At 48.4% G+C, this 26923-nt stretch overlaps 1 protein-coding gene across 1 annotated transcript; it reads right to left on the bottom strand.

The window, feature by feature from the left end:
- Positions 1 to 2644: 2644 nt before the first annotated feature.
- On the bottom strand, positions 2645 to 3481 carry LOC109746788 (aquaporin PIP1-3/PIP1-4-like). Its single transcript, XM_040396338.3, has 2 exons — positions 2976 to 3481; positions 2645 to 2896 (listed from the first exon to the last, which is right to left on the bottom strand). Exons 1-2 carry the CDS (start codon positions 3114 to 3116, stop codon positions 2645 to 2647), a joined length of 393 nt encoding a protein of 130 aa, XP_040252272.2. The 5' UTR covers positions 3117 to 3481.
- Positions 3482 to 26923: the final 23442 nt, after the last annotated feature.

Consider the following 26923-nt stretch of genomic DNA (forward strand, 5'->3'; position numbering starts at 1 on the left):
CCAAAAACAGAAGGTCAAAAGCTGGTGATCGTAAACTGAAATTAGTGACCTTCTTTGTGATATGTAAAAGGTCGTTGGTTCCACGACCAAATTTTTGGTCACTAGCAACCTCCCCAGGCCACGTAGGCATCCCGCGTGGCAAGCTGATGTGGCACAAGATTCAGCCCGGTCCAATTCGGTTTTCTACATGGGCCTAGCCCAACAATTCGTCCTTTTTACTGTATATTTTTTCTATTAATTTTCTCTAGCTACATGGGCCTGGCCCAACAATTTAGCCTTTTTATTTTCTATACATGGCCTTTTGCGGTCCATTTCATTTTTATTTTCAAGGGTTTTTTGCGGTCCAGTTTTTAGATGGGTCCCAATTGTCAGATTTTTCCTGGCAGTGGATCCACATCGCTTTTTAAGCAGTATATATCAAACAGAAAGAAGGAAAGAATATGAAAATCTTCAAATAACAACCAAAATAGGTTTATTACAATATATTCTGTACATAACAGAACATGTGAAACTCCATACACTCGTTCACATCACAACAACCAGTTTAACCTACAAATATTGCATGCCCGGGAACTTAAAACTTCACGTACATAACCATACAATATTCCACACAATCACAAATAATGCGATTGAAAAATAAAACGCTCTGCCAAGTTAAAGCTAGCTACTCTTGGATACCACGGAACATGCTCTTCAACATAGGAAGAAGTCATCAACGGTGTTCTATCAAAAACACAAGCTCCATTCACATACAAGAACAGAATGGAATATCAAGTACTTGGATCGTTCAAGCAGATTACAACCAACATATATATGTAGAAGTACATCAGGAAATATGATGGAGCAATCGGACAACAAATACATTAAGTAAACAGCCCACCGATGAGTGATGACGACAAGCAAAGAGTATAAACCCAGGTTTGGACATAAATAGTGTCAACTCAAGCAGAACATAATAAGGCAGTAAACTCAAGCAGAACATAATTAAGCACGATGAAAGGGACCATCCAATTAAATTCCATTCTTATCTTCTTCAGTAAGGACAGGCAAAACATCCGAGCATATCTCAAGTCGATGAATTATTCTAGCAATAACCAAATTAGAAACATCCCTCGTTGTTCCATTTAACCATACTACAGGACTGTAGAAGAATCACTCTTGGTGAATCAAATCATAACAAATCGAGCAATGGATACAAGAGGCACATCAGGCCTAGCCATTTTCGTTTCAGTAATTTAGAAAGGGGGGCGATGGGGCACAGAACCTTGAGGCCCTGTTATGGGGTTGTGTTTGATGAAGGTTGCCCTTTGGGGCGGCAGCTGCAGCTCCGCCAGATGCAGCAGCAGCACCTCCAACCGGCACGACGGCGGCGACAGCAGAAATGGTCACCTGTGTGACATTTCAGATCATCATTACAGAATTTTATTTATTTATTCAAGACACAAGCAGCAAAGATAGTGTCTACCTTCGCATATAGAACCGAGCATAGATTTACAGCACATCAATGATTCAAGTAGTTCAAGACTTAATTACTTTTTCAACATCAGGGTAAGAGATATGGAACAGAAATGGACAAATGGTGCCTATTGAGTGAGAGCAAGCAATATAAAGGGGCAGAACTGTGTGAAACTGTTATCAGTATTGTTTCAAAGTTTACTGTGGCATATTTTTCATGATCAGTATGACTTGTTATAAATAATAACCAATAGTACTGCCGCCAGATGAGCTGCTTATACATAACGATAAGTCAACTAACAACTATGTAAAGATGATGATAGGCCATCTGATGGCTCAGTATTTCCCAAAATAATTGAGCTCAGGTTCAACATGGGATCAGCATATATATATACCAAGACTTGGTGCGAGAGTATGGCATACAAGCGAAACGACATCACAGTGTTTTTGGCAACAGCAATGTGCTGTCTGATCCCACTAAGAAGACTTGTTGTCATCCTGATGATAAAGGAATAACAGATTCCTGAGGGCACGTGAGCAATCATTAGAGAGCATCAAATTTCAAAATCAACACTGACTCGTATAATACTACTTGTTCATGTACTTGTACTAGTGCAGGATGACTCATTGTCCTACTACTGCCTGTTTCTTTCAAGTTGGGAAATAACTGAAACTACTCATCATTCATGAACATACATCTGTAATCTTAATCTATGAAACACTGAAATTACTGCCGAAAGAACTACTGTAATGAACCATTCATGAAATAGTGGGGGTAGTAGCTGTAGGTAATGTAGCACTTGTCGAGGTAGACCTGGCCGGAGGGGGCGCCGCCGCACTTGACCGCGACGCGCTGCACGGCCTGGGTGATTTTGTTTCCAGACCACAAAATGTACACCAGATAATCTACAGCAGCTTAAAGTGGCAGTAGCTCAAAAACAAGCAAAACAACTATTGATAAGAAAAGGCACAAGGCTAAAGCACATGTTTGGCCAGAAGAACTAAAAGCTAAATCATAAAACAAGGAAGGGGATATAATGGTTTCCCTTGCTCAGTTTGTTAAGCCTACATATAGCATTAGTTCAATTATTGCTGCTACTGTCACATCGGTTCACCAGATTAAGCTTCTCAATTACACATCAGTTAATTAGGTGTGCTAGAGTAGTTATGCACCTGCATCAACTTAAAGTTACCACATGCCTGCAGTTACTACTACTGCAAAAAACAAGTGCCATGCTTTCAAGTTCAGACAAAGGAAAAGGCGGGTGTTAGGATTCAGTTTCGGTTTTAGTTCACTCACGTGGTCTGACCAGGCGTGCTCCCTGTTGTAGATGATGGCCGCGCCGAGGCTCCTCGCCAGGTTGATGCCGGTGCCGGTGATGGGGATGGTGGCCAGGTGGACCAGGAACACGGCGAACCCGATTGGCAGCGGGGCAAGGATCTGTCGACGTTCCACACACCATTAAGCACACACAGTAAGGAGATTCAACAGGGGGAAGAACGGATGTGATGGTACTCACGGGAACGTGGGAGTCCCTGGCGTTCCTCTTGGCATCGGTGGCGGAGAAGACGGTGTAGACGAGGAAGAAGGTGCCGATGATCTCGCCAGGAACAACCCGAAGGTCACCGCCGGGTTGATGTGCCCGCCTGCATCCATCCATCCCTTAGCAGTTGGAGCCGCTGCCACGCACGGCACCATCACGTCGACGGCGTCGTCGTGCTGCACGGCCCGGCAGTGAGCGTAGGCCACGGACAGACAGAGGCCCATGGGAGCAGCCGAGCAGGAGCTGCCAAAAGCTCTGTCGATGTGTGCATCTGGATCGGGATGCGGAGCGAGGTGGGAGGGAGGGAGTTCCTGCCAGATCTGGCCACGACATGAGCAGCTCGAGTCGATCTAGGAGGAAAGGGGAGGGGCTGCCAGCGATGAGGTTGGAGGTCGCCGGTGCGACTGGAGAAGAGGACGGCGGCGGATTGGGTCTGGCGTTAGGGAGAGAGGCGGATAGGGAGACGACCGACCGTGGCCTCCGTCGTCCTCTTCTCCAGGGAGACGACCGACCGCGGCTTCCTCGGCTCCTCGCCGCCGCCACCTCCTCCCCGTCCCGCAGCGGCACCCACCGCGTCACCTGCCGGCCGCCCTCGCGGGTGGCTGCGTCCACGGCGACGACGGAGGGAGGCGGATAGGGAGACGACCGACCGCGACCAGGGAGAGAGCCGGATGGAGCACGTTGTCTCCAGGTTGTCCGCTGTTGCTGGGTAGAAATTGAGGAGCAGTTCTGTCTAATCATGTGCCCTTTTGTTGGTTATATATTGACAAATATGTTAAGCATGCCAAATGGGGGAATTAGCAACAACTAGACCAAACTGAGGGGCTTAGAAGGGAGGCATACAAAGAAAGGGGCTTAAGATTGAAGGCACACGAACCAGGGGGGTTATAATCAATTCTCCCGCCGAGGAAGGAGGAGTGCGGTGCGGGTTAGGGTTAGGGATCTAAAATGACCCATTTTACCTAGTTTAGCTCCAAAATGACCCATCATACCTAGGTTAGCTCTAAAATGATGCATTTTACCTAAGTTAGCTCATAAACGATCTATTTCACCTAGGTTAGCTCATAAACGATCCATTTCACCTAACTTAGCTAAAAAACGATCCATTTCACCTAGGTTAGCTCCAAAATGACCCATTTTACCTAGGTTAGCTCATAAACGATCTATTTCACCTAGGTTAGCTCATAAACGATCCATTTCAACTAAGTTAGCTCATAAATGATCCATTTCACCTAAGTTAGCTCATAAATGGCATATACTTCTTCTTCTAGTTACCTTTTTCTAACTTTCTTATTTGCCATTTTGCAGATTTCATTCACTTCACAGAAGCTAGCTTGCTATGATGGAGTGCTTGTTTTTTTCTTTCATTCTCCTCTAGTATTCTTCTAGCTTGCTATGATGGAACTTGCTATCTTGATGAAACTTTGCATTGTAAGAGCATCTCCAGCCGTTGGCCCCCCAGGGGGCGCCTAAAATCGCCGCCTGGGGGTGACCCGGCGAAAAAAATGGACCTGGGGCGAGTTGGCCCCCAACCGCCGCCCCCAGGGCCGGCCCCAGGCGCAGGGAAAAAATTGTGTAGCAAATTTACGCAAAGTTCGGCTAAAACACGCCAAATTTCGGCAAACTTGGGCTTATATTCGCGGATTTAAGTCGAGTAGTCGCCATTACATATAAAAACTAATCAAAAAAAACTTGCTGAAGGCCGAGAAGTCACCGTCGTCGCCGCCATCGTCGGCCTTCTCCTCCTTGACTCGGGCGCCCCTGCTGGACCCCTCCCCGGCTGGTGGCGGCAGCGGCGCGTCGTCGTCGTCGTCGCTGTCGTCGATGATGACGACTCCTCCTTCGTCGCGGCCTCGGCGGCGCTGCTCGAAGCGCCGGAGGGCGGCGCGCTGGCGCTCCGTCGCCATCTTGATGGAGTCCTGGCGTGCCCATTCAAGGGCCGCGTCGTCGTCGAGCTCGACCTCGCCGTGCTCCGTCTTCACCGGCGCCAGCCCCGACTCCGTCTTTACCGGCGCGAGCCCCGACTCCGTCTTTGGCTTGACGAAGCGCGGAGGAGGAGCCGACGAGGAGGCGCGCCGGTCGCCCTCGTTGATGACGATGCCGGGCTCGGCCTTGACGCCGAGCAGCGTCGGAGTGCCGGAGGAGTGGGAGGAGGAGCGGTAGGAGGAAGAGGAGGAGGACGCGCCGAAACTGCTTGGCACCCATTGCCCGTCGCGTCGGTGGTGCGCCGGGGCGGCCGCCCTCGCCGGGGGGTACGCCAACGGCGGGTTGTTGCCGCCCTCGAGGTGCGTCAGCACGCCCTCATGTGTGTGGCCCGGGGCGCCCCACCACAGGTGGCGCCCCTCGCTGTTCTTCACGCTGCCGACCACCGGCGCCCCGTTGGTGGACGCCAGCCGCTGCTGCTGGCGGCGCTCGAAGTACGCCGCCCAAGCCGCGTGGTTGTCGGCGATGTACTGGGGGAGGGAGAGCTCGGCGTCGGTGAGGGAGGCGCGCACGATCTCGACCTTGTCGACGAAGTAGGATGGTTTGGCCACGGCGTCGGGCAACAGGGGAATGGGCACTCCCCCATTGCTGAGCCTCCAGCCTGTCGGCCCGGCGCGCATATCCGGCGGTGCCGGGATGTTCGCCTGGAACATGAGCCAGGACTCCTGTTCGCGGAGCGAACGGCGGCCGAAGCCGTTGACCGCCGCCTCGTCTCCGGGGAAACGCTCGGCCATCGGGGAGATGGAGTGGCTGGGGAGAAGAGATCGGCGGCGGCGCTCGGGAGATGAAGTGGCTGGGGGAGAAGAGATCGGCGGCGGCACTCGGGAGAGAGAGGGCTGGGGGAGAAGAGCTCGGCGGCGGCGCTCGGGAGAGGTGGAGAGGTGGCACTCATCACAGGCGAGCGAGGCCATATATAGCCGCGCCGCGTCCGTGTGTACGCGTCCGAGGGAGGAGAGGCGTCGGCGCGCCGCCCCGTGAACGCGCCGCCCGTGAGGAATCAATGGCAAAGCTGACCGGCGGCAGCCTTGCCATTGATTCCCCGCGGGAAACCGATGCGTCGGGGGAAGACGAGGCGGGCGGTGTCGCTGACGCGGCTGACCCGCGGCGCTTTCGCGCCAAAAACGATTCGCCCGGCGCCCCCGAGCGCCCCCCAGCGCGCCGGGTTCGGGTTGGGTCCGCCGGCGCCAATTTCGGCCCGAGCCGGCGAAAAAAGGGCCCCTGGGGCGTGACTGGGCCGATTTTTTGGCGCCGGCGGCCGAAAAATCGCCTGGGGGGCCTTGTTGGGGGCGCAGCTAGAGATGCTCTAATATGTATGGATGGAACAATGTGTATGTGCAACTTGCTATGTATGAATGGATGGAACTATATATGTATGCACGATGAAACTTATGTGCCGGATATGTCATATGTTTGCTGTTAAATAGCCCTGTGAAATATATATATATATATATATATATATATATATATATATATATATATATATGTCATATATTTGCTGTGAAAATTGCTGGATTTAAAAAAAAACGAAAAAAGAGGCACCTTTGCCGTCAGCCGCTGATGGCAAAGGCTCCTTTGCCGTCTGCCGCGGACGGCAAAGAAGCCACGCGTCAGCCGCAGTGACGTCCAGCTGACGTCATTCGACGGACGGCAAAGGCCGGATGCTCTTTGCCGTCAGCGGCGGACGACAAAGGCTGTCGTTAGCCGCCTAACGGACTAACAGCGCATTTATTGCCGTCGGCTTTCTTTGCCGTCAGCCGCTGATGGCAAAGGCCCCTTTGCCGTCCGCTTTAAAAAGCGGACGGCAAAGAAGCTCTTTACCGAAGCCTACTTTGCCGGAGCCTTTTGCCGTCCGCGGCAGACGGCAAAGGCCTTTGCCATCCGCCATCCTTGCCTTTGCCGTCTGCCGTGGCAGACGGCAAAGTAGTTGATTCTAGTAGTGGGAGGGATGGGATAGGGGGTGGGTGGGAGACGAGAGGGGGTGTGGGAGGGATGGGTCGGGGTGGGTGGGTCTGTGGGGTTTCCCCTTTTCATTTTCTTTTTTCTTTTTTGTTCTCTATAGATAAATGGATGGATGGATGTGGGATGATGGATGGATGGATGGGCGCCATGTCATCAATCCGTGTCAAACCAACTCCACCAATGGGAATAGACTATATGTGATTTGTGTATTTTCTTTTGTTTTTCTTCTACTTTTACACATGAAAAATTAAAATAAATGGTCTCACATTGTGCACAAGTTTGTATCTTGAATGACAAACAATGTTGACTAAGGCATTTTTCATCTTCTTTGCACGAAAAAATCATTTTCCATTTTTCGAATGCCCAAAATGCGATTTTTTGTGAAGAACCTACCAAATAATTGTTGCAAAATTGGACCAAATCAAATTTATAAAATACTAGGCCATATTTAATGCACAATTGACCAAATGGTTGGGTGTCAAAAGCCTTGACCCACCTCTTGTGAAAAAGACAAATTTCCGCCGATTCAGTAGGAAGCGGGTCAAATTTGAACTGCAGCTGCCTCATAGTTTGCTCTTTATTTTTTCAAAAAATCATTTCTAGGTACATAAGTATCTATTTAATCAGAGAAACACCAAAAAAATTCCAAGATTCAACCACTAGCTACGAATGGTCATGCCCGCCGTTTTGACCGCATTTTGGAACGGGCATAAAAAATTCAAAAAAAAAATCAAAAAATAGGAAAACCTTCGCATTGTGTCATTATATGTGACCAAGTTTCCAGGAAAAATAATAAACTTGTAATACGACAATTATTTCAAAAAAGTGTTATCAGAAATGAGCTATCATGCGTGAAGATTCATGGCTTTCAAGCCAAATGATCAATCTTATGGCCACATTCATGGCATAGTTTGTTCAAATGATCTCATATTGTGCACAAGGGTTCATCTTGGAATTCGAATCAATGTTTCCTAAGGGAGTTTTCATTTTCTTTGCACGGAATATTCATTTTCCATTTTTTGAGTGCTCGAAATGAGTTTTTTTTGTGTGAAGGACCTACCATATAGTTGTTGCAAAATTGGACCTAATCAATTTTATAAGATACTAGGCCATATTTAATGCACAATTGACCAAATGGTTGGGTGTCAAAAGCCTTGACCCACCTCTTGTGAAAAAGACAAATTTCCGCCGATTCAACAGGAAGCGGGTCAAATTTGAACTGCAGCTGCCTCATAGTTTGCTCTTTATTTTTTCCAAAAATCATTTCTAGGTACATAAGTATCTATTTAATCAGAGAAACACCAAAAAAAATTCCAAGATTCAACCACTAGCTACGAACGGTCATGCCCGCCGTTTTGACCGCATTTTGAAACGGGCATAACAAATTTAAAAAAATCAAAAAATTGGAAAACCTTCGCATTGTGTCATTATATGTGACCAAGTTTCCAGGAAAAAAAATAAACTTGTAATACGGCAATTATTTCAAAAAAGTGTTCTAAGAAATGAGCTATCATGCGTGAAGATTCATGGCTTTCAAGCCAAATGATCAATCTTATGGCCACATTCATGGCATAGTTTGTTCATATGATCTCATATTGTGCACAAGGGTTTCATCTTGGAATTCGAATCAATGTTTCCTAAGGGAGTTTTCATTTTCTTTGCACGGAATATTCATTTTCCATTTTTTCAGTGCTCGAAATGAGTTTTTTTTGTGAAGGACTTACCATATATTTGTTGCAAAATTGGACCTAATCAATTTTATAAGATACTAGGCCATATTTAATGCACAATTGACCAAATGGTTGGGTGTCAAAAGCCTTGACCCACCTCTTGTGAAAAAGACAAATTTCCGCCGATTCAACAGGAAGCGGGTCAAATTTGAACTGCAGCTGCCTCATAGTTTGCTCTTTATTTTTTTCAAAAATCATTTCTAGGTACATAAGTATCTATTCAATCAGAGAAACACCAAAAAAATTCCTAGATTCAACCACTAGCTACGAACGGTCATGCCCGCCGTTTTGACCGCATTTTAAAACGGGCATAAAAAATTCAAAAAAATAAAAAATTGGAAAACCTTCGCATTGTGTCATTATATGTGACCAAGTTTCCAGGAAAAATAATAAACTTGTAATACGGCAATTATTTCAAAAAAGTGTTCTCAGAAATGAGCTATCATGCGTGAAGATTCATGGCTTTCAAGCCAAATGATCAATCTTATGGCCACATTCATGGCATAGTTTGTTCAAATGATCTCATATTGTGCACAAGGGTGCATCTTGGAATTCCAAACAATGTTTCCCAAGGGACTTTTCATTTTCTTTGCACGGAAAATTCATTTTCATTTTTTGAGTGCCCGAAATGAGTTTTTTTTGTGAAGGACCTACCATATATTTGTTGCAAATTTGGACCTAATAAATTTTATAAGATACTAGGCCATATTTAATGCACAATTGACCAAATGGTTGGGTGTCAAAAGCCTTGACCCACCTCTTGTGAAAAAGACAAATTTCCGCCGATTCAGTAGGAAGCGGGTCAAATTTGAACTGCAGCTGCCTCATAGTTTGCTCTTTATTTTTTCCAAAAATCATTTCTAGGTACATAAGTATCTATTTAATCAGAGAAACACCAAAAAAATTCCAAGATTCAACCACTAGCTACGAACGGTCATGCCCGCCGTTTTGACCGCATTTTGAAACGGGCATAAAAATTTCAAAAAAAATCAAAAAATTGGAAAACCTTCGCATTGTGTCATTATATATGACCTAGTTTCCAGGAAAAATAATAAACTTGTAATACGGCAATTATTTTTAAAAAGTGTTCTCAGAAATGAGATATCATGTGTGGAGATTCATGGCTTTCAAGCCAAATGATCAATCTTATGACCACATTCATGGCATAGTTTGTTCAAATGATCTCATATTGTGCACAAGGGTGCATGTTGGAATGAGAAACAATGTTGCCTAAGGGAGTTCTCATTTTCTTTGGACGAAAAATCAATTTTCCATTTTTCGAGTGCCCAAAATGAGTTTTTTTGTGAATTACCTACCATATATTTGTTCCAAATTTGGACCAAATAAATTTTATAAAATACTAGGACATATTTAATGCACAATTGACAAAATGGTTGGGTTTCAAAAGTTTTGATCCACCTCTCGTGAAAAAGACAAATTTCCGCCGATTCAGTAGGAAGCGGGTCAAATTTGAACTGCAGCTGCCTTATAGTTTGCTCTTTATTTTTTCCAAAAATCATATCTAGTTACATAAGTATCTATTTGATCAGAAATACATGGTTTGGTGGTGATACGTCGATGTTTGGATGGTGGCACAGGGCCCCAACTCCAAAGCGCGTAGACTCGCATGCCCGCCGCGTGGTCACCGCGTGACCGTGGCGTTGCCGTGCGTTCTTGGCAGCCTAAGCATGTCTAGTAGGTTGGGCACTCCCCTGATAGGTGTCAGGAAGAAGAAGGCAATATAATAATCTCACGAGGAGACTGAACTGAGCTCAAACATGAATTAGCACCCAAGTGTTTGATTAGTGGTACGGGAAATGTGCATGGCCAATGGGCCTGAGTTTTGGCCGAGGATGATCATCTACTAAGGACACTATCTTGGAAAATTTGCAGCTCAAATGGAGGACCCTAGGTGTCACTTGCTTTGCAACGTACCACACTGGACAGAAATATGAATGTTGAAGCCACACTCACATGTATTGTTAGATGGGGCTCAAATTTTGTGGAGAGCAATGATTTGGGAATATAGAAGATGTGGCAAAAATTCACCTCATTAGGATATGCCTAGCTAGTACTTCCTTCACAACAGTTCGAGTTGAACAAAAACTTTGGAAATTTGCTAAGGAAGATTTACTAGGCAAATGGAGTTGAATATTGTCATGAGGCAATGATTTGGATAGTAAAGAATGCCCAATTGTTTTGGGAATTTTGGGAATGACAGAAATATAGGTTGCTTCACAACCTAGGGCAAAAATTGACACATGGACATGACACATAGGCAAAACTGATGAGGTGGCGCCTAGTCATAGCAATAAGTACCAATGCATCCATGTTCACAACCTCATGACCATTTATATTGGTCGTAATCAGGTAGAAATAAGGTCATTGGCCACTCTTGTCTGCTTTGTGACCATTTGGTGTAAGCAATTTCAGGGTTTGAGCCCTTCCAAGCGAAATGGCCGTGGATTTACGACCAATTCAGCTGGGGTCACTAAGAGAAGGTCACAAGTTGACATATTTCTTGTAGTGATTGCCTTAGATATCATCATAACTTTGCGCTTTTCTATCAATTGCACAACAGTAATTTGTTTACCCATCGTATGCTTTCTTCGAGGGAGAAGCCTCTAGTGAAACCTATGACCCCGGGTCTATTTTCCATCATATATTTTTAGATCTATAAACCAAAAACCCAAAAATACATTGCTGCAATTTATTAATATTTACTTTATTTTGCCTTTTACTTATTTTTTAAATCTATCTCTAGTAGATCTCACTCTTGCAAGTGACCGTGAAGGGATTGACAACACCTTTTTTGCGTTATGTGCAAGTGTTTGTTAGTTTGTGCGGGTGCATCTATTGGAGACTTGCTTGTCGGGGGGATGAACCCCGGGCAAGCAACGGAACCCGGATCCTTTTCAAAAAACATCGGGGCTGGCATCGCCCTCGCGCTTGGTCGGGTTCGTCAACCCGGCCAAGTCCCTCGACCCGGCCAAGACATGAACCTGGCCTTGACGGCTGGCGCAAGCCGACAGAGCCCGGCACACCAAGACTTCTACAACAAGCCGGCTCCCCCGTGGCGTGTTCCTCAACCCGGCCACGGGTCAGCCCCCGTCCCATCCCAGCCGTACGATGGGACGACTCTCCATGACAGGGATGAGCGAGGCAACGGTGCCCCACCAACTCCTCTGACCGGCAGAGGCGTGGCAACAGTGCCCCACCTACCCTGCTAACCGAGGCCGGCATGGCTACAACGCACCCATCGTCACCCCTGACGCCAGCAGACGGCGACCTGGCAGTACGCCACTGTAACAGACTCGACCCGGCCACTCTGTGACGATCGACAAGACGGCAAATAGTGCTTCTTGGCACACGGGGCCTGCGCCCGGAGAACCCGGCGGGTCCCAGCACCGGCTTCTCAGACGATGACAACCCGACCCCATGGCTTTGTAACATTACCATTGTACCCCTGGGGGGTTAACCTATAAAACCCCCCAGGAGCCCTCATGCATACGGGCATGCAACATACGATCAGACTAGCCACACACACACATTCACCTACAGGGAGAGGGAGCAGCCTAAGCCTTGGCCTGCCTTCCTTCTTCTTCCATACAGCTCTAGGAGCAATTATGTACTATTTCATATAAACCACACTCGGCAGGACTAGGGGTATTATCTCTCCAGTGAGCCCCGAACCTTGGTATGTCTTGCGTTCCTCGCTCGCTCATGCCGACCTCGCCTCTGGAGCTCACCGGTGCCCTCGAGCCTCCTCCTGTCTTTAGCATCTGCCGTGCACCCACCATGACATTGCTTGTACCTCCTACTGGATTGATACCTTGGTTCTTAACTGAGGGAAATACTTATCTCTACTTTGTTGCATCACCCTTTCCTCTTCAAGGGAAAAATCAACACAAGCTCAAGAAGTAGCACACATACATTGTTAAATGTCCCTACCTTCTTACCAAAGGATGTATGCTATGATCCCGTTGATTCATTTGAAATAAGCCTTTTTGATGAAATTAATGCTTGCTATGCTTGTGGCCATGATGCCAGTTTTAATTCTGCTTATGAAGATGAACTTCCTATAGTTCCTCATGTTAAAAATGAAATTCTTGTTATTGCACCTACACATAATAGTCCTATTATCCTTTTTAATTCTCCCAACTACACTATATTGGAGAAGTTCGCGCTTATTAAGGATTACATTGATGGGTTGCGTCTTACTACTACACATGATGATTTTAATGGATATAATATGCATGTACTTGCTGCTCCTACTTGCAATTATTATGAGAGAGGAACTACATCTCCTCCTCTCTATGTTTCCACTATGATAAAATTGCAAGAAACTGTCTATACTATGCATTGCCCTTTACTTGATGTGCATGAATTGTTCTTTTATGACATGCCGATGGATAGGAAGAGAGTTAGACTTCATCATTGCATGATATATGTTGCTTTGTGTTCACTACTAAATTACAAATCATTGTTAATTAAAATTGTCTTTGATATACCTTGGGATCCGGGTGCATCAATTACTTGAGCACTTTATGCCTAGCTTAGTGGTTGCCTTCCAAAATAGGAGATTCTTTTTAATCAAGAGGAAATAATGATATTACAATCTCCGGATTATGCTGCTTATAATGAAAATTTAAGAAAAAGGGTTCCGACCGATGTTTTGATTGATAAGATTTCAGAACTCAATGATAATTTTGCTATACAAAATAATGGATTAGGGTTTGTGCTTAGATATAGACTTAGAGATTTCAATCAAAGGAATGTTTATAATGAAGAGATAGTTATCAATTACAAAGGGCCAAAAGAGGAACCTATTCCTCCCAAACTTGATCTTATAGATCCTTACCCATTTAAATTTAGCCCCTTTGATTATTTTTGCTTGCCATAAAGAAAACTTGCTGCTGAAAGGAGGGAGTATGAGATGAACATGGATGATCTCTATCACTTCTATTACAATACCTAGATCTATGCAATATGCCTAGCTACGGGCGTTAAACAATAACGCTTGTTGGGAGGCAACCCAATTTTATTTTGTGTTTTTTGTTTTTGCATTTGTTTTTCAAAACAATACACAATATTACTTATGTAGTAATTGTGTTTTAGTGTTTTAATTAGTGTTTGAGCCAACTAAGACCTTTGGGATGGTCTATGGTGATAGTTGATTTGATCTTGCTGAAAAATAGAAACTTTTGTGCTCATTGACAGAATTTTAAAAAATCACAGAAGTGCGCTTTTGATATGAATTTCCTAGGTTTTCCTAATTTTTCAGAATTTTTGGATTACATAAGTATATGGAATTTCCATATTACTATAGACTGTTCTGTTTTTGAGAGAATCTATTTTCTTTGTGTTGTTTGCTTATTTTGATGAATCTATGGGTAGTATCGGGGGGTATGAACCATGGAGAAGTTGGAATATATTAGATATAACACCAATATAAATTTAGAATGAGTTCACAACAGTACCTAAAGTGGTGATTTATTTTATTATACTAACGGAGCATATGAGTTTTTTGTTGAGTTTTGTGTTGTGAAGTTTTCAAGTTTTGGGTAAAGTTTTGATGGAGAACGGAATAAGGAGTGGAAAGAGCCTAATCTTGGGGATGCCCAAGGCACCAAGGTAATATTCAAGGACAACCAATCATCTAAGCATGGGGATGCCCTGGATGGCATCCCCTCTTTTGTCTTGAATCCATCGGTAAATTTACTTGAGGCTATAGTTTTATTCACCACATGATATGTATTTTGCTGGGAGGGTCTTGTATTATATGAGTTTTTGCTTTCTAGTTTGCCACAATCATCCTTGTTGTACACACCTTTTGAGAGGGACACACATTAGAATACTTTATGTGCTTCACTTATATATATCTTTTGAGCTAGGCAGTTACTCTAGTGCTTCACTTATATCTTTCTAGAGCACGGCGGTGGTTTTATTTTATAGAAATTGATGAACTCTCATGATTCATTTATATTATTTTGGGAGTCTTGAAAATAGTATGGCAATTTTTATAGGTTATGAATTTGGTCCTAATATGATGGGCATCCAAGAGGGATATAATAAAAACTTTCATAAAGGACATTGAATATATGAGAAGTTTGATTCCTTGCATTTGTTTTGAGATATAAAGATGGCAATATTAGAGTCATGCCAGTGAGTAATTGTGCATTAGTAGAAATACTTGTGTTAAAGTTTGTGATTCCCGAAGCATGCATGTATGGTCTATCGTTATGTGATGAAGTTAGAGCATGATTTATTATTGATTGTCATCCTTTGTGTGGAGGTCGGGAGCGCGTGATGGTTAACTCCTACCAACCTCTCCCCTAGGAGCGTGCATATTAGTACTTTGCTTCGACGTCTAATAATTTTTTGCAATAAGTATGTGAGTTCTTTATGACTGATGTTGAGTCCATGGATTATACACACTCTCACCCTTCCACCATTGCTAGCCTCTCTAGTACTGCGCAACTTCCGCCGGTGCATTAAACCCACCATATACGCTTCCTCAAAACAGCCACCATAGCTACCTATTATGGCATTTCCATAGCCATTCCGAGATATATTGCCATGCAACTTCCACCATTCTATTTATTATGACACATACCATCATTGTCATATTGCTTTGCATGATCATGTACTTGGCATAGTATTTGTGGCTTGGCCACCGTTCATATTTTTTATACATGTCACGCTAGATCATTGCACATCCCGGTACACCGCGGAAGGCATTCATAGAGTCATATCTTTGTTCTACTATCAAGTTGTAATTCTTGAGTTGTAAGTAAATAAAAGTGTGATGATCATCATTATTAGAGCATTGTCCCATGTGAGGAAAGGATGATGGAGGCTATGATTCCCCCACAAGTAGGGATGAGGCTCGAGACTTATTATAATAAAAAGAGGACAAAATAAAAAAGAGAGGCCAAAGAGCCCAAAAGAAAAAAAAAGAAAAAAAGAGATAAAAAGAGAGAAGGGACAATGTTACTATCCTTTTTCCACACTTGTGCTTCAAAATAGGTCCATGTTCTTCATGATAGAAAGTCTCCTATTTTATCACTTTCATATACTAGTGGGAATTTTTCATTATAGAACTTGGATTGTATATTCCAATGATGGGCTTCCTCAAATTGCCCTAGGTCTTCATGAGCAAGCAAGTTGGATGCACACCCACTTAGTTTTCTTTTGAGCTTTCATACACTTATATCTCTAGTGCATCTGTTGCACGGAAATCCCTACTTACTTGCCTCGATAGCAATTGATGGGCTTCTCTATAGCCCATTAATTTTCCTAGTTGATGTTAGACTTTCTCCTTTTTGTCTTCTCCTCACAACCTCCACCATACTCTATTCCACCTATAGTGCTATATCCATGTCTCACGCTCATGTATTGCGTGAAAGTTGAAAAAGCTTGAGAACACTAAAGGTATGAAACAATTTCTTGACTAACACCGGGGTTGTGCATGATAAATACTTTGTGTGATGAAGATAGAGCATGACAATACTATATGATTTTGTAGGGATAACTTTCTTTAGCCATGATATTTGGAGAAGACATGATTGCTTTATTAGTATGCTTGAAGTATTATTGTTGTTATGTCAATATTAAACTTTTCTTTTTAATCTTATGGATCTGAACATTCATGCCACGATAAATAAAATTACATTGATAATATCTTAGGTAGCATTCCACATCAATAATTCGGTTTTTATCATTTACCTACTCGAGGACGAGCAAGAATTAAGCTTGGGGATGCTTGATACGTCTCCAACGTATCTATAATTTTTGATTGTTCCATGCTCTTATATTATCTATCTTGGATGTTTTATATGCATTTATATGCTATTTTATATCATTTTTGCGACTAACCTATTAACCTAGTGCCCAGTTCTAGCTGCTGTTTTTTCCTTGTTTTTGACTTCTAAAGAAAATCAATACCAAACGGAACTAAACTTAACGATGATTTTCTTGGACGACAAGACACCTCGGAAGCTCTGGGAGCAGACCTTCTAACCCTAACTCTAGCACTATAAATTCCCAAATATTCCCCCTACGTCAGAGGGCACACCAAAAATACTTTTCCGCCGCCGCAAGATTCTGTTCTCGTGAGATCCCATCTTGGTGCCTTTTCCGGCAGTCTGCCGGAGGGGGATTCGATCACAGAGGGCCTCTACTCCAACCTTGTTGCCCTTCCGATGATGTGTGAGTAGTTTAACACAGACCTATGGGTCCATAGCTAGTAGCTAGATGGCTTCTTCTCTCTCTTTGATCTTCAATACAATGTTCTCCTCGATGTTCTTGGAGATCTATTCGATGTAATCTTTTGTGGTGCGTTTGGTGATATCCGATGAATTGTTGATTTATGATCGGATTATCTATGAATATCATCTGAGTTTTCTCTTGTCGGTGTACAAAAATAGGGGCACTACTTTTTACCCCTTTACTTGTGCACGGACAGTCGGAGCTGCACCCACGGCCACACTAAGCATGGCAGAGGAGGGAAACCGAAGCACGAGACAAACAAGGCGACACCAAGACCAGAAGGATGAAAGAGCAAAGGGGCGAGGTGGACTCCCCTGGCAAGACCCTTGCCGGGGCGGCCTCCGCGGCCCCGGCAAGTGCCTTGCCGGGGCAACTTGCCCAACGCCAGCAGAGCGAGCCACCCTTGAGCCCAAGGGTTCCAAACGCCGCCAACAACTACATTGGACCCAGGGCTCGGGAGGCACCTCTGTGTTGGCATGCAGATCTTTGTCAAGATCATGAATAGATGAGATCAGGTGAGAACCAGAAGACGACGACCCTCAGCGGGATTCTAGCCGAGGAAATCCACAAGACCCCCGGCAAGATCCTTGCCGGGGACGACCACGGCGCCACGGCAAGACCCTTGCCGGGGCCCCGGCAAGACCCTTGCCGAGGGCATCAGTAGGGCCACAGCCAGGCCCGCACCAGCCAAGACTCTACCACCGTCGCCTAAGCAGCTGCTAGCTCAACCAGCTGGGCAGGCACCTGCGTGGCGACGGGCGGCCTCTACACCGAGTCAGCAAGCACCTGCGTTGTGGCATGCAGATCTTCGTGAAGGCCCTGCCACTGCACCACCTCAGCAGCCTGCCTGCCTACATGGCGCTGCACGCATCGCTGGCCTGGGTGCGTGTCGAAGCGAGGCAGAGCGGTGACGGACGGGACGGGCCTCGTTCCCGTCCCCGATAAAGCTGATGGACACCTAAGTAGCGCATTTAATGCGCATTGTCCCGTAATACCGGGCAATAAGCTCTCGCGTTGTACACCTTTCCACCTCCTGTGTGCCACTGTGGCAACCCCTTTTGCCTATAAAAGGAGGCCCGAGGCGACCAGGAGAAGGATTCGGCTCTTTTGAACTACGCAGCCACCGTAGCTAGTTCGAGAGCTCAAGAACACTCTGAAATACACACCAAAGCAGGACTAGGGTATTACGCATCCTCACGGCCCGAACCTGGGTAAACGATCTTTGTGCTAGATCCTAAACCTGCTCTTCTCACAACCCCGCGCCCGCCAACCGTAGAAGGGATTCCAGTGATCCCATAGGTGTCGTTTCCCCGACATCTTTGGCGCGCCAGGTAGGGGGCGCCGTTGTGATAATCTGGTTTAGCAGCCAGCTTAGCAGTTCTTCATCGCCATGGCTTCTAAAGAAGAAGACGACCAAGAGAACAGCGCAGCCTGCAAGCGCGAAGGGCGCCAGTGCGGCGACAGGAAAGCTAAGTCATGTTGAACTTTAAATATTTCCTTTTATATAAGGTTATTCCCCTCGGAGATCTCATGCTTTGTATGGAAAACCTGCACGCAATGGGGCCATTCCGCTATTGGCAACGCCCTTACTCTGTTTCGAGTCTGCTCAACAGCTTAAGCGGCCGCGTCGAGAACGGCACGGTAGCCTTCCGCAATTGGCAACGCTCTCGATTCTGACTCGAGTCAAGCTCGACAGTTCGAGCGGCCGCGTTGAGAGTGGTAAGGTGGTTTGCCTGGCAGCAAGCATACCCGGTAGGCTATTGGGGATCCGTCCTCAAGGCGCCGTGGCCTGGGTTACGCGCTGGCAAGCCCACCCGATTAACATAGGGTGAACATACAAAGGGGGGATTGAACAGGAAAGTAACATGCGTAATATCAAAAGTACTGCAGAGTTATATTACATCAATTGCTGCTGCGGTTCTAACTAAAGATAGAAATTGTCTTGGTCGTGAACCTACAGCGGCGATGAGAAACGGGGTGCCTAGTCCCGGCGCAGGCCCTCCACCCTCTGGATTCCGTCGATGCGGCTGATGATGGGCTTGATACGCTCCTTGAGCGTCGCGAGGTCCGCATCCTCCGGCAAGCTCTCCAGCGCGGCGTCGAAGTCGAGGTTGGGGTTCCAGTGCGCCACCTTTGTGAGGACCTTGGTCATGGCACCCAGGCAAAGCCTCCGGGCCTCATCGGCCAGGGAGGCCGCCCGATTGGAGCGGAGACGCTCTAGGGCTCCGAGAACGCCCTCGAAGAACAGAGTCAGCTTGGCGTTGAGGCTCACATTGCGCTCCGGGGTCTACCTCACATTTCGCATCCCCATGGTAGCCAGCTGCGTGGTGATCCTACCGGCGACGTCTTCGAGGCAGCCAACCCAGCGGGTCTTGCCCTCCACAAAATCCTTGTGGTTGGCGGCTTCGTTCTTCCACTGCTGCTTCTCGGCTCCAGATCCTTGGCCAGGGTCTCCTCCCGGGCCTTGGCCTCCGAGAGCGTCTCCTCAAGACCCTCCAGCTTCTGCTTCAGGTCTTTGATGGAGTCGTTGGCCTTGCAGAGCTGCTCGGCCTTGCCGAGGATTGCGCCCTGCGCCTCCGCCAGGGCACCGTTGAGCGTGTCCTTGTCCTTGGACAGCTTCAGGACCTGGTCCTTCAGCTCGTCCCGCTACACCTCCAGCTCCTTCACCCTACCGGCATGAACTAGAGCCTGGGCATTGAGTGCCTCCTTGTGCCTTTGCTCCAGCTCCTGGGTCCGCTGCACGACGAGTTTCTCCACCTCCGCGTCCTTGCCACGGAGCGTTGTGGCGAGCTTCTCCTCACGCGCGGCAAGGTCCTCCTGCTCGGAGTTTAGAGCAGCCTGCTGCTGGTGCCGAGCGGCCTCGGCCTGAGCGGCCTCCTGCTTCGCCAGCTCCTGGGCCTTCTCGATGTCGGCCTGCTTCATGACGAGCGCCAGGTCGTGCTTAGCCAGCGCGTCCTGGGCGGCCTTTAGGTCCTTGTGGCCTGGCGGAACCAAGCCTATGCCTCGGCAACATGCCCCTAGAGGTCCGCCTCCGCCTTGTCCACCACCGCCATCCTGGACTTGGCCTTGTCCAGGCGAGCGCGGTGAAGCGCCCGGAGCTTCTAGAAGTTGGTGCCCATGGCCTGGAGGAGCCGCTCTTCCTGGGAACCACCGCCACCGGCGCTCGGCTCGTCAACGACCCCAAGCCCGGCGGCGGCGAGCACCTCGTCATCAAATACCTCCCCCCTCGACGGGCGCCCCGGTGCTCGCCGTCCCTGGGAGGTGGACGAACAGGTCGTCGCTCACCCTCAGGTACCTGCCTGAGCCAGAGGCAGCGGAGGAGGAAGGTTGGTCGTCAACCACCTCCTCCTCGGCAGCGGCCTTGTCGGCTCCTCGGCAGGCCCCTTCCCGGCCTCCTCGGCAGCAGCCTTGTCGGGCTCCCCGGCAGGCCCCTTGGCGGCGTCCTCCGTGGCACCCTTGGCGGCCTCCTCGGTGGCGATTTTCTCGGCCTCCGCCGCGGCATCCTTGGCGACATCCTTGATGACGGTGTCTATATCCTCCGGATCCGCCGAGGGAGGATTTGGATATCGAGAAGGGGATGAGGCGAAGCCAAGACCAAGATTCAGAAAGAACAGAAAAAGAACAGGGACGGAAGGCGAGTGACTTACCAGTGCTGGGCTGGGAAGCAGAGGTCCCCTCCCCACCAACATTTGGCGCCGAGGCGAAGCCACCAGCGCCCAAGTTCACCTCCTCCTCCTCCGTGTGCATGGGCTTGGTGCTTGGCGCCCTTGCCGGGGATGCCCCTCGGGGCGGCGTGGTTGATGGGGGCGGCGTGTTGGGGGTAGCCCTCTGTGGCTCCTCCTGCTGCTGTCCTCCTCCTGCAATCACGGCAAGATCAGCACCAAGGGATCGGGCCCGCAACACACGTTGACAAAGGGCGAGTGATGAACTTACGCTGGGGGCTGTGCCGGGGGCTGCTGTCTGGGCTGCTCAACACCACCAGCGGTGTACCAGAAGTACCTGCCGGGGGATGGCCGCTCGCCGAAGCCCTGGCCCTCTTCACCCTCTGGGCCGGTGTCTCCGCGTCCTTGCAATGAAAGAAACGAATAAATATAAGTGGCACGGTCTAAGGAGATGGAGATGACAGAAAGGGACAAGATACTTACTCGTCCTCCACCTCCTCCTCTGCCGCCTTCCTCTTCCTCCTTGGGCTGATGGACCCAAAATCGAAGACGACCTCCGGGTCGACATCTGCCGGAGGAGGGGAAGCTGATGGAGTCCGAGGACGCTTGGCCGAAGAAGAGGCAGTTGCTTTCTTCATCGCCACTGCAGCCTTCACCAACTTATTCGCTCCCGCGGCCCTTGTCTGGCGCGCGGACCCCTCCTGGGCTTGCCGCGGTTGTACGGCCCTGCCGGGCCGGACCGGCTCGCCAGTGGTGGCCCTCCGCAGGACTCGCCCTCTCCCCGTGACCGGAGGGTAGACAGCTCGGCCTCCTCCTCCTCCGACTCGTCGACCACATCTTCGACGAGAGGGCCCCGGTGCCGGTGCTGCTGGCTTCCCTAGCGGACTCCGCCCACTGGGCAAGCTCCTTCTCCTCCGCGACCGCCGCGGCCTTATCCTCCACGCCACCGGTGCCGCCGGCCTCCTTGGCAAGCTCCGCCTCCGCCGCCCTGGCGGCGATGTAGTCCAGCTCCGCCTGGGTGGTGTCCTGGACGAGCCGCGGCTCATCGCGGACGTATTTCTCCTCCAGGGTGTCAAAAAACTCCTGCACCGGATCCTCCGGCGGCTCGGCCCAACTTGGGACGAGGCCGTGCGGGTTGGACTCCGGCATCATGGCGATGATGTCGGTTCGACACGAGTTGTTGCTTAGCGGGACCACCCCCGCCGGCAACTTAAACAAGGGCCCCTTGGTGACCTTGCCGGCCTTCGCAGCCTTGCCGGACCGCTCGACCTTGCCGTCGCGGTTCATGTCGAGCTGGAAGAGCCGCTGGCAGAAGTGGGCGTGCCCCATCACCGTGAGGTTGTGGTCCAAGCGGGGGCGGAGCCTCATGATGTCGGCGGCGTTCGTGAAGAGCCAGGTCGGCCTCCCCTTGTTGTGCAGCGGGGCGATTCGGTGGCGGATGAAATCCGCCCCGATCATCTCAAGGGTGAGCCCGGCCTCGGTGAGACGAAGAATCCTGGTGGTGGCAACCGTGAGCTTCTTGTCGTTGACGTCGACATCACTCCAGTCGTTCCTGCGGCGGCGGTGCGTGGCAGACCTGGCAAAAGTCCTGCGGATCCTTCTCTTCAATCCAGCACCATCGGCCCCGCCACTCCTCCCACCTTTCCTTCTGGGCGCCGTCCAGATATGCCCTTTTCTCCTGGGTCCTTGGGATCCAGGTGACACAATCGGAAATGGTGCCCCCCTTTTGGATCCGAGGGAAGAAGTAGTGGCGGAAGAGCGCCGTGTTCGGATGCACCCTGGCGAAACCCTCACAGAGGTGCGCAAAAAGAGCCATGCACGCCGCGACATTTGGAGTAAAATCCAGAAGGTGGAAGCCGTAGGTGTGCATGACGTCATTGAAGAAATCGGAGAAAGGGGGACAGAGCCTGCAGGAGAAGTAATCGACGAAGAATGGGTACCGATTCGGGCCGGCTTCGGCAAAGGCGGCGGGGATGACGCGCGTGGCCGGATGCCCTGTCGTCTCGCTTCCCGTCTTGCACCCCCACAGGTGCTTGAAGTAGTCCCGGAGTTCGACCGCGTCGACCGTCGACGGGAAGTAGGCGTGCTGCGTCCGCCGCACCGCCAACTCACTCTCCGGCGGCTCCTTCTCCCCGGCGTCCTTGGCCATTCCCTTGCCTCTGCTAGTCTTGGGTGCCATGGCGACTGCGGGAGGCGAGGAATGAAGGATGGCGAAGGCGCGGCGGCGGCGAGCGAAGGCAAGAGCTTGAGAAAGAGGAAGAAGGGGACGGCGGTTCCGAGATTGGGGAAAGCACGGAGGGTAAAATGAGCAGCGCGCCCGCGGTTATTCCTTTTTACGGGGAAGGCGCGGGCCGCCTCGTTTCCTGTTAACTGCGATGTGACGCATGCGTGCGGGGACCGCCCCACGCATGACCCCCACGTCACGCACGACCCTCCACGTCGCGCGTTCAACGCGGGTCGTAGGGAAGCGCAGCGGACGAGAAGTTACCACAGTAAAAATCCCGCCCCGACTGCCCGCGGACCGTTCTGGGCCTGGCCCAACAACGTGTCGCGCTTAGGTGTGGCCCAGGCCCGGGGGCTCCTGTCGGTGTACAAAAGTAGGGGCACTCCTTTTTACCCTTTACTTGTGCATGGACAGTCGGAGCCGCACCCACGGCCACACTAAGCAGGGCAGAGGAGGGAAACCGAAGCACAAGACAAACAAGGCGACACCAAGACCAGAAGCATGAAAGAGCAAAGGGGCGAGGTGGACTCCCCTAGCAAGACCCTTGCCGGGGCGGCCTCCGCGGCCCCGGCAAGAGCCTTGCCGGGGCAACTTGCCCAACGCCAGCAGAGCGAGCCACCCTTGATCCCAATGGTTCCAAACGCCATTAACAACTACATTGGACCCAGGGCGACGACCCTCGGGTGAGAACCAGAAGACGACAACCCTCGGCGGGATTCTAGCCGAGGAAATCCACAGGACCCCCGGCAGGATCCTTGCCGGGGACGACCACGGCGCCATGGAAAGACCCTTGCTGGGGCCCTAGCAAGACCCTTGCCGAGGGCATCAGCAGGGCCACAGCCAGGCCCGCACCAGCCAAGAGTCCACCGCCGTCCCCTAAGTAGCCGCTAGCTCAACCAGCTGGGCAGGCACCTGCGTGGCGACGGGCGGCCTCTACACCGACTCAGCAAGCACCTGCGTGGTGGCATGCAAATCTTCGGGAAGGCCTTGCCACCACACCACCTCAGCAGCCTGCCTGCCTACATGGTGCTGCACGCATTGCTGGCCTGGGCGCATGTCGAAGCGAGGCAGAGCGGCGACGGATGGGACGGGCTTCGTTCCCATCCCCGATAAAGCTGATGGACACCTAAGTAGCGCATTTAATGCGCTTTGTCCCCTAATGTTGGGCGATAAGCTCGCACACTGTACACCTTTCCACCTCCTGTGTGCCACTGTGGCGACCCCTTTTGCCTATAAAAGGAGGCCCGAGGTGACCAGGAGAAGGATTCGGCTCTTTGGAACTACGCAGCCACCGTAGCCAGTTCGAGAGCTCAAGAACACTCTTAAATACATACCAAAGTAGGACTAGGGTATTACGGATCCTCGCGGCCCAAACCTGGGTAAACGATCTTTGTGCTAGCTCCTAAACCTGCTCTTCTCACAACCCGCACCCGCCAACCGTAGAAGAGATTCCAGTGATCCCATAGGTGTCGTTTCCCTGACATCTCTAAACTCTTTTATGCATGATTGAGATAGATTTGTATTTCTCTCCGATCTATCGATTTGGTTTGGCCTACTAGATTGCTTTTTCTTGCAATGGGAGAGGTGCTTTGTGATGGGTTCAATCTTGCGGTGTCCTCACCCAGTGACAGCACGGGTAGCGAGGCACGTATTGTATTGTTGCCATTAAGGATAAAAAGATGGTTTTTTTACCATATTGATTGGATCTATCCCTCTACGTCATGTCATCTTGCTTAAGGCGTTACTCTGTTCTTATGAACTTAATACTCTAGATGCAGGCATGAGTCGGTCGATGTGTGGAGTAATAGTAGTAGATGCAGAATCATTTCGGTCTATTTGTCACGGACGTGATGCCTACATTCATGATCACTGCCTTAGATATCGTCATAACTTTGCGCTTTTATAACAATTGCTCAATAGTAATTTGTTTACCCACCATATGCTTTCTTCGAGAGAGAAGTCTCTATTGAAACCTATGTCCCCGGGGTCTATTTTCCATCATATATTTTCAGATCTATAAAACTGAAACCCAAAAATACCTTGCTGCAATTTATTTATATATACTTTATTTTGCCTTTTACTTATCTTTGAAATATATCTCTATTAGATCTCACTCTTGCAAGTGATCGTGAAGGGATTGACAACCCGTTTTTCGTGTTGTGTGCAAGTGTTTGTTAGTTTGTGCAGGTGCGTCTATTGGAGACTAGCTTGTACCTCCTACTGGATTGATACCTTTGTTCTTAACTGGAAGAAAGACTTATCTCTACTTTGTTGCATCACCCTTTCCTCTTCAAGGGAAAAATTAACGCAAGCTTAAGAAGTAGCACACATACATTGTTAAATGTCCCTTCGTGCTTACCAATGGATGAATGCTCTGATCCCATTGATTCATTTGAAATAAGCCTTTTTAATGAAATTGATGGTTGCTATGCTTGTGGCCATGATGCCAATTTGAGTTATGCTTATGAAGATGAACTTGCTATAGTTCCTTATGTTATGAATGGAATTGTTGTTATTGCACCTACACATAATACTCCTATTATCCTTTTGAATTCTCCCAACTACACTATATTAGAGAAGTTTGCGCTTATTACAGATTACATTGATGGGTTGCATTTTACCACTACACATGATGATTTTGATGGATATAATATGCATGTGCTTGCTGCTCCTACTTGCAATTACTATGAGAGAGGAACTACATCTCCTCCTCTCTATGTTTCCACTATGATAAAATTGCAAGAAACTGTCTATACACTATGCATTGTCCTTTACTCACTAGTAAAAAAAGGGCCTATTGTCCCGGTTGGTAAGGGCCTTTTGTCCCGGTTTTTGAACCGGGACTAAAGGGTCGTTACTAATGCCCTAACCCTTTAGTCCCGGTTCTTACACGAACCGGGACAGATGGGCCTCCACGTGGCCGGTGCGGCGAGCCCAGGCAGGAGGGCCTTTGGTCCCGGTTGGTGGCACTAACTGGGACCAATAGGCATCCACGCGTCAGCATTTCAGGGGCTGGGGTTTTTTTGAAAGGGGGGCGGGCGGGGGGGGGGGGGGGGGGATGCCGCCAATTCCTCTTGAATTGCTCGCATACGATCTGGTGCTAGGAGTTCATCCCGCTTGAAACATCTAATTTGAAGAAGGGGGTCAATACATATATATATGATTAAATGAAACTCAACACAGATGATGGCAATAAAATAAAATTGTGAATATTATTGCTTACGCACTTCATATTATTCGTCAGAGTAGCCCCGCTAACAGGTCGTGTAGCGGATGGACTCGCAAATGTAGTATCCACAGTAATTATTCCCAGGTTCCTGCCACAACCACTTTACAAGAAATAGAGGTCAATCAAACTGATAAGAAAGCATGCTAAATGGTATTGATGAAACTAGCGCTTGAATCACTAGGAGATGCGCGGAATATGCTACCATAGTACTTACTTTCGGGTGTTTAAATTGCAGCTTCTTCGGCAGTCCCGGAGCTTTTTTGGTGAATTTTCTCCAAACCCTGCCAGACAAAGAAAACAATTACTTGATATCAGGAAATGAACAAAGTTGCTGATATGGTGGATAATGATCGATTTAACTTACTTCTCGAGCATTTGAGTCATGTCCGCATAGTCTTGGGGATCTTTTCGTCTCGAGTCTAAGACGGTTACTACTCCCTGCTCAAGCTTAATCTCTAGGAGAATATAGTGGAAGCTGCGCACGCATGCATAAGTCATCAATTACATTACTATAACCTGGACTAATAAGGGAAACCAAATATGCACAAGACAGTAACACTCACTTGAAGTTGTAAGGAAAGAGTATTATATCTTTGTTTTCATTTATTACCAATGATCGTAGCAAGTTGGCCTCGGTATTTTCGGCATGATATTTAACCTCAGTTGCATCTATGAGATTTGTGTTAATGAACCCAATATCACCGATTTGTCTTTTCTTCAATTTGGCGATCTTCAATCTGCATAATATAGTGAGGATAATTATAAATACATGCAATGAAAGAGCTGACCTATATAGAGAGACTTAATGACAGAAGTAGTACTACTTACAGACAGTAGCAAGTGACCGTTGATTTATCGAGGGCCTT

This window comes from Aegilops tauschii, chromosome 7 (genome assembly GCF_002575655.3).
Source record: "Aegilops tauschii subsp. strangulata cultivar AL8/78 chromosome 7, Aet v6.0, whole genome shotgun sequence".
NCBI classification, from domain to species: domain Eukaryota; kingdom Viridiplantae; phylum Streptophyta; class Magnoliopsida; order Poales; family Poaceae; genus Aegilops; species Aegilops tauschii.

Excerpts from the sequence above, each read along its gene's own strand:
- LOC109746788 (XM_040396338.3), bottom strand. The coding sequence starts at position 3,116 with ATGGATGGATGCAGGCGGGCACATCAACCCGGCGGTGACCTTCGGGTT. Across the intron at positions 2,897-2,975 it reads CCAGGGACTCCCACGTTCCC|ATCCTTGCCCCGCTGCCAAT; the intron begins GTGAGTACCATC and ends GAACGTCGACAG.